Here is an 8298-nt window from a genome sequence, read left to right on the forward strand (position 1 = left end):
ATTTTTGACCCGAAGGTCCTGAGTGTGACTATTTTTTAGACTTTTCAAATCCTGTCCCCAGTTTTTTTGGGTGTTCATATACCAAGTACCAATAAAGTCACCAAGTTTCGGACCATTCCGATGAAGCTACGATTTTTAAAAAAAATTATTTTAAAAATTTGGGTCAGAAATGACCAAAGAGCCCCAGAGGGTTAAAAGTAATGAGTTATTAACGACATTAACACCTAAAACAAACAAATACACACACTTGTGTGAATGTGAACACGCTCGTTAAACTTCTTCGTTCATTCGCTCAGAAAGCCATAATGGAATCGGACGAGGAATGGGCCATGAATAAGAAGGTTGTGGATCTCTCATCGAAAGACATCAGACAAGCTGTGAGTTCCTGCGGTTTTCTCCGGATGTCTCTTGTTCTCCCGCCTCCGTGTCAGTGTTTGACGTTGTTTGTGTCTTCGCAGGTCCCACGAGGGTTGCCGTACTTCTCTGTGGATTTCGGACTGCAGGGCGGCTTTGCTCACGTCATCGAGAACGAGCACAAGTTCCCACACTATTTCGGAAAAGTAAGTCTTTGTGCTCGCGACTCTGGGCATGTTTGGATATTTTGATCTGATTGCAATGATTAAAATACATATTCTATATCTGCAATCATAATTAGGAGGCCATATTAAGCTCTTTTACAAAGTCTTGACCTACTAGAGCAGGTTTTCTTGCTGAAATGTTCATTATTTCCTCATATTCTCAATTGTTGCACGTCTCTTCCCAGTCTGTCAGTAACACTCTGTTTAGTTCCTGTCTCTATGAAGCCCCTCCTTCTGAAAAGCACAGTGTGCTCTGGTTGGTCGGCTGGAGCAGTGTATTGTCAAGTCAACTTTATTTATATAGCGCTTTTAACAATGCAGATTGTTTCAAAGCAGCTTTACAGTGTTAAACAGAATTTTATTCAGCCGTATAGCCATTTTGGAGAAAACGGTGATGTCATCAGTTCATCTCAATTATCATACAGTGACAGTGTGGGCTTTAGATCAATAATTTAGTTTATATGGTTCATTTAGTTTAATAATTAGATTTATTTGGATATTTAGTTGAAAAATGTAGTGTCCCCAACTGAGCACGCCAAGCCAGAGGCAACAGTGGCAAGGAAACCAAAACCCCATCAGGAGACCTAATGGAGAAAAATAAACCTTGGGAGAAACCAGGCTCAGTCGGGGTGCCAGTTCTCCTCTGGCCAATTAACAAACAGCGTATGATTATTATTCCAGAAACTTTACAGCTCAGAGGTCATATTAGATCGGAATATTCGAAAGATCGGAGGCAACACACCGGAGACGGGTTTATTGAGGATGCCGTGTCGATGAGGCAGTTTCAGGGGGCGTCTAATCACGGTCTCTGCAGACACTTCAGGGGCCTGTGTTGGTCTTCTCTGGGTGCAGGTCCACCATCTGATCTGGATACGGCCCGGATCCGGCTGACTGCAGTAAACCTCGGGATAAAACAGAGAGACTATCATTAGCGTAGATGTCATTCTTCTGATGATGTAACGAGTACATCAGGTGTTATGGAAACTGTTCCCGGTTCCGGCTGACCTAGTTAATGCAGCCTAAAGGCCTGTACACACCGGGACGAATATCGCGCGCGCTTATCGCCAGCGTTTTTTGTGCCGTTTTTCGGCGCGTCTTGAGTGTTCACACCCAAGCGATTTTCACTGGCGTTGCGCCGAGTGAACGTGCACATTCAGTAGATGCGCTCCCGGTACACAAGATGGTGCTGCGGCACTTTAAGCCTCTGACACTCGCTTGTCACACAGAAGGAGAAGAGAGACAGTATTTACGTGCTTGCCAAAACCACAGACATATTATGTATATGGACAAAACCATTCACACACTTTTTACTAACTGGCAAGCAGCATTAGCAGTTCATCTTCTTCTTTGTCTACTTACTACTTCTTCGTCGTATCAATGTGTGCTCGGCAAGACCGTTTTGTGCTTGAGCGCCACCAAGTCGTGTTTTACTGTCACTTCAGCAGCTCCAGGCACGTGAACAAAAGCGCCGATCTCATTGGTCGGACAGTTTTTTACGCGCCGCGTCAAAATAAAAAAACGAACCCGAGGCGTTTTTTTTTTAAATGACGCTTTTACGCCTGCCGTTTTGCGCGTCGGTGTGAACACTCACATTGGCGCCCATTGTTTAGTCCCAAGGCGTTAAACGTCGGCGATAAACGCGTGCGAAAATCGTCCCGGTGTGAACAGGCCTTAACAATCATTTAATTGAAAAAGTGTTTTATGTGTATGCCACAGTAAAAAGATGTGTTTTTAGTCTAGATTTAAACTGACAGAGTGTGTCTGCTTCCCGTACAATGTTAGGAAGACTGTTCCAGAGTTTAGGTGCTAAATAGGAAAAGGATTGACCGCCTGCAGTTGATTTGGATATTCTCGGTATTATCAACTGGCCAGAATTTTGAGACGCAGTAGACGTGATGGAGTATAATGTGTTAAGTAGGGGTGCTCCGATTGATCGGCAACCGATCTCGATCGGTCGATAATCGCTTTGGGATGATTGATCGGTGTCTCCAAAAAGGCTGATCTCATGAACCGATCTCATGCTGACGACACACAACCCCGCGCCTGCCGTGAGAGCTAGGGCATGACATGCAGCGACACCGTCTCATTCTCTTTCCAGCGCGGGTAAAATAATTATAATGCTGAAGGTGAGGTACAATTCATATTTCTATATTAAATAACTTACGCAGTCATTTGAAAACTTTCTGTGGGACGTCAGTTCACAAACAGCGCGTGTGAATCACCGCGTGCGCGCGCTCTCTCTCCATTTTGGAAATGCTCAAATGGCTTCACATCAGCGCATCGCATGTGCACTAAAATCCAGCTGCTCAGTTGACACAGGATTTGCCACTTTGCACAATCGAGGCAGTGTCGCATCGTCACTAAAGTTTTTCATTTGCATTTATTTTTGAGTCTTGCCAGTGTTCAAACCGCTCAGCACTCGCGCGCACGGTCTGGAGAGACGAGTGAACGTTTGTGCAACTGCATGTATCCGTGTTCGCTCTTAAAGTGACAGCTGTCGAATAAACTGCTGCTTGATGAACCTTTATGACACTCACTGCTCTTGAATGACCAACTTTTGCAACCTTAAATGTAAGGATTAATCTAATTTAATTTATTCAGGGAAGACCAATATTAATTTACATTTGATTTCTTATTAAATGTCTTTAGTATTTCTTACATCAATACTGTTAGACCTACCTGAAAAATTGTTTTTAAAAACAAAAATGCACTGCATGATCAAATATTTAGGTGAGATAATTATATACATTTATTATATACATGTATTTGGGTAAGATGGCCTACAGTAGCCTTAAGTTATCTCATTTTCTAAAATAAACACTTGGTGGTTCTTCAAGATCTTGACTCAGTTAATTTAGAGTTAGTTTCATTTCTACAAATGGTGCAAACTCTACAAATATAGATAAAAGATTGCCATTCCCCTGCCATTCTGTGATCGGCAATCGGCAGATCATGATCTTGGTGATCGGTGATCGGCCCCAAAAATGCGGATCGGAGCATCTCTAGTGTTAAGAGCTCGCTCAAGTACTGGGGAGCTAAACAATTTAGTGCTGTGTAAGTAATAAGCAAGATTTTAAAATGTATGCAATGTTTAATAGGCAGCCAGTGCAGTGTTTACAGAACTGGGCTAATATGGTCACACTTCCCGGTTCTAGTAAGAACTGGAGCTGCTGCGTTTTGGACCAGCTGGAGTTTGTTTATTAAGCGAGCAGGGCAACCACCCAGTAGAGCATTACAATAATCTAGCCTTGAGGTCATGAACGCATGAACTTGTGATTGGTCAAGCGCGGAAATGCCCCGCCTCTTACCATAACCCCCAGTTTCAACACATTACTAACGCACTCAACAGGCCCCTCCCCTTTATTCTGCGTATTAATTATTTAAATGAGGAATATTGTGAAGTATTCATTCCGGGAAGAAAACTCAAGATGGAGGCGTTTCAGGAGTTCAGAAACAGACTCTGATGTAGAGAAGAACTCCCGCTGAAGGGACTTTATTAAAATTGATTCAAATGTGATGCGTGTCAACATAGTCACTGAGATTTGTTCTGTGTCCGTCAGGAAATCCTGGGAGGGATGCTTGACCTGGAACCGAGACGATGGCGCAAACCCATACGCGAGAATTTCGACGACCAGCGTAAGAAGGTTCTGAAGTTCGCTCAGTGGTGGAAACCCTTTGACTGCACTAAGAGCGATAGCTAGCCACTCAGAGACAGCGTGTGGTCTCATTCTGAACTCTGATTGGCTGAGCCATCGCACCGCTTTCAAGACTTGCCTGAGTTTTTATTTTAGACTTAAATATGTTTGCGTTCAACAGTGGATTATCTGAAGAAGTGTTTTATTCGGACAGAAACCTTCTTTGAACTCAAGACATTTTGTTTTTCCTCCCAAACGTTCTCTCGTGTGTCTGCTGTTGTCTCGGATGAATGCGTGTAAAGCTCAGACTCCTGCTCCTGTCCAGTGGTGATGTAAATCAAGTTTTCCTGCGCAATTAAACTCAGAATAAAATATGACAAGACTTGCAGCTGCTCAGCTAAAGATGTGCTCTGGATTTATAATCTGATTGTGTTCAGATGACGCTCCTGTGAACCTGACCCTGAGTTGACCCCGTTGAGCACCGATCATCTGTGGGGTGACGTCCTTCCGCTGCTTCACTGAAAGGATTTGCTGTATTTTAGGCTGTGTTCTGCTCTCCAAGAGCATGCACACAAAACTGATGTGTGCTATTGTGTTTTCGAAGAAACTTCTGTTTTTAACTCTTCTGAGAAATAAAACGGCGAAAAGTTTTAAAGAGCAAAATTTTCAACATTTCATGAACAGTTCCACTCAGGAACATTGTTCAGATGCACATGCAGTCGGGTATTTTCATCCGATTCCAGTATTAAGTTTTCATTAAAATTGCCAAAAAATATGGTGCATGTTCAACATAGTCACTGAGATTTGCTCTGTCTCCACTAGGAAATCCTGGGAGGAACATGTGCGCATTTAAACTGTTGTGTCACAAATAAAATAGATTTTTCCAGCAGGTATTTTTGAAGAGATTTCAATGTAACTCTTCAGACAATTCAGGTTTCAAAAGGGGGATATTGACCGCCAAGGGGACGCTCGCAAGCACCCTTCTGAGACCTAAAATGACAAATGGGACACCCTGCGGTCTCGTGGACTTAACAGACACCTGCACGCAGAGGCCATCGTAAGTCCACAAGACCGAAAGTGCATATGAAGTGTGCCATTTGGGACAGGGCCTAAATGGCTCTCCTTATGAATGAGTCATTGAATCATTAGTTCACCCGATTGATTTGCTCAAAACGCTGATTCATTCAGGAATTTAGTAAATGGCTCTTTTTATGAATGAGTCATTGAATAATTTTTTCACCCAATTGATTCGCTCAAAACGCTGATTCATTCAGGAATTAAGTAAATGGCTCTTTTTACGAATGAGTCATTGAATCATTGGTTCACCCGATTTATTTGCTCAAAACGCTGATTCATTTAGGAATGGATTAAATGGCTCTTTTTATGAATGAATCATTGAATCATTGGTTCACCCGATTGATTTGCTCAAAACGCTGATTCTATTCAGGAATGAAGTAAATGGCTCTTTTTACGAATGAGTCATTGAATCATTAGTTCACCCGATTGATTTGCTCAAAACACTGATTCATTCAGGAATGGATTAAATGGCTCTTTTTATGAATGAATCATTGAATCATTGGTTCACCCGATTGATTTGCTCAAAACGCTGATTCATTCAGGAATTAAGTAAATGGCTTTTTTTATGAATGAATCATTTGTTCACCCGATTGATTTGCTCAAAACGCTGATTCTATTCAGGAATGAAGTAAATGGCTCTTTTTACGAATGAGTCATTGAATCATTGGTTCACCCGATTGATTTGCTCAAAACGCTGATTCATTCAGGAATTAAGTAAATGGCTCTTTTTACGAATGAGTCATTGAATCATTGGTTCACCCGATTTATTTGCTCAAAACGCTGATTCATTTAGGAATGGATTAAATGGCTCTTTTTATGAATGAATCATTGAATCATTGGTTCACCCGATTGATTTGCTCAAAACGCTGATTCTATTCAGGAATGAAGTAAATGGCTCTTTTTACGAATGAGTCATTGAATCATTAGTTCACCCGATTGATTTGCTCAAAACACTGATTCATTCAGGAATGGATTAAATGGCTCTTTTTATGAATGAATCATTGAATCATTGGTTCACCCGATTGATTTGCTCAAAACGCTGATTCATTCAGGAATTAAGTAAATGGCTTTTTTTATGAATGAATCATTTGTTCACCCGATTGATTTGCTCAAAACGCTGATTCTATTCAGGAATGAAGTAAATGGCTCTTTTTACGAATGAGTCATTGAATCATTGGTTCACCCGATTGATTTGCTCAAAACGCTGATTCATTCAGGAATGGAGTAAATGGCTCTTTTTACGAATGAGTCATTGAATCATTAGTTCACACGATTGATTTGCTCAAAATGCAGATTCATTCAGGAATGGAGTAAATCATAGATATCCATAATAAAGGCCAGATGTCCGCGCTGCTGGCCAATGGAGGTCGACGTCCCCACCTGGCGGCCATCTTGTCACAGTCAGCTCGCTCACTCATAACATTGTGTTTTAATGGTGGATGTACTTTTTAAATAACCATAACTTGCTCAATTTTCTACCGATTTTCAAACTGTTTGGTTTGTTATAAACATCAGATATGCAGTTATGACACTGCATACTTATTAATAATTATTAATAATTTGTTCAAGCACCCAGAATTATGGCCATGATTATGATTCGCTCAAAACGCTGACTAATTCAGGAATGGATTAAATGGCTCTTTTTATAAATGAGTCATTGAATTATTGGTTCACCTGATTGATTTGCTCAAAACGCAGATTCATTTAGGAATGAAGTAAATGGCTCTTTTTACGAATGAGTCATTGAATCATTAGTTCACCCGATTGATTTGCTCAAAACGCTGATTCATTCAGAAACGATACACCGCTGGTGTGTTGCTCAGAGACGGACAACAGTTCTGCTCTGGCTTTATGGGTAATATTTTCATTGGCCCAAATAAAACACAACATTAATTTCTTATTTGGCACATTTGCACTCATGCTATTCTGGACAAAAACAGCACTCATGTGATATTGCTCAACTATATTATATGACAAACTCATACAGGGGCATTTTTCACCCTGACATCTTAAGTTTTAGGGTCATAAGGTCAAGTATTCTATAGGATTCATCAGTGAGTATTGCTGCCCTACTTCATGTTCATCATCAATCAACTGTTGGAAATGTATGTTTAATAATGTATACAACTACGTATGTATATATAAACTAGACAGTCATGTAAAGGTCACTTTGCTCGTACTGTGTTGATTTATTTGTTCTGCAGCTGTTTAAGGACATCAGGAGACGGTGTGTAACAGTTGGTGTTTTATGAGGCTGTTAGACGCCACTATCACAGATCGCTCAGGGGTCACAGGTCACCTTGGAGGTCGTTGTGGCGTGACCTCACAGCTGCTGTAATGTGGGTGTATTGATGTTCATCATATGGCATTACAGACATGAACACACACACAAACACACACTAATTAGAACAGCAGGAACACTGAATTGCACAATTTGTCACGCAACACTGCACACACACAGACTGACAAGCGTAAAGATCCGGCCGCTCCAGTAAATGTCACACACAGGTGACAGTGGTGTAGGGTGAGTTATAGATTACATATCAGAATATGATTCTAAATGTGCGTAATTTATGATTAAATATGATTATATAATTGACTGCATATATTGTATTAAGTTTGGTCTTTGATTACACCAAATAAATGCTTGATTTTCTTTTATTTTTTGATGAAATTATGGTATAATGTGCATTAATGAATCGAGCTGAAGTACAGTATTATGTATTAAAAAAGCAGATTGCATCATTTTTGTAAATTATGTTATTTAGCACACTGCCTATAATCTTGCTAAACACAAAACTGACTTAATATATGCAATTCGATTTTAAAGCTCATTAATTATGTAATCAGATTTGCTCATATAAATCTCTTTATTTTTGTCTATTTCATCTAAATGCATGTTGTAGATCATATCGTCTTATTGTGAACGATTCACCCGTGTGTATTCAGGGCTCGACATCAACGCTTGTCCGGGACAAAACGCGAGAATGATTCGAGAACGAATCGGT

General features: G+C 40.6%; 1 protein-coding gene across 1 annotated transcript in view; it reads left to right on the forward strand.

Annotated features, from left to right (window-relative positions):
• Positions 1-7953, forward strand: part of cwf19l2 (CWF19 like cell cycle control factor 2) — a 61942-nt gene extending 53989 nt beyond the window's left edge. Inside the window, 3 exon segments of the mRNA XM_079822832.1 lie at positions 297-377; positions 459-560; positions 4139-7953. Of these exon segments, the coding sequence (XP_079678958.1) occupies positions 297-377; positions 459-560; positions 4139-4279 (324 nt within the window). The 3' untranslated portion in view covers positions 4280-7953.
• Positions 7954-8298: the final 345 nt, after the last annotated feature.

Source organism: Gobio gobio (genome assembly GCF_949357685.1).
Source record: "Gobio gobio genome assembly, chromosome: 8".
Classification (NCBI taxonomy): Eukaryota; Metazoa; Chordata; class Actinopteri; order Cypriniformes; family Gobionidae; genus Gobio; species Gobio gobio.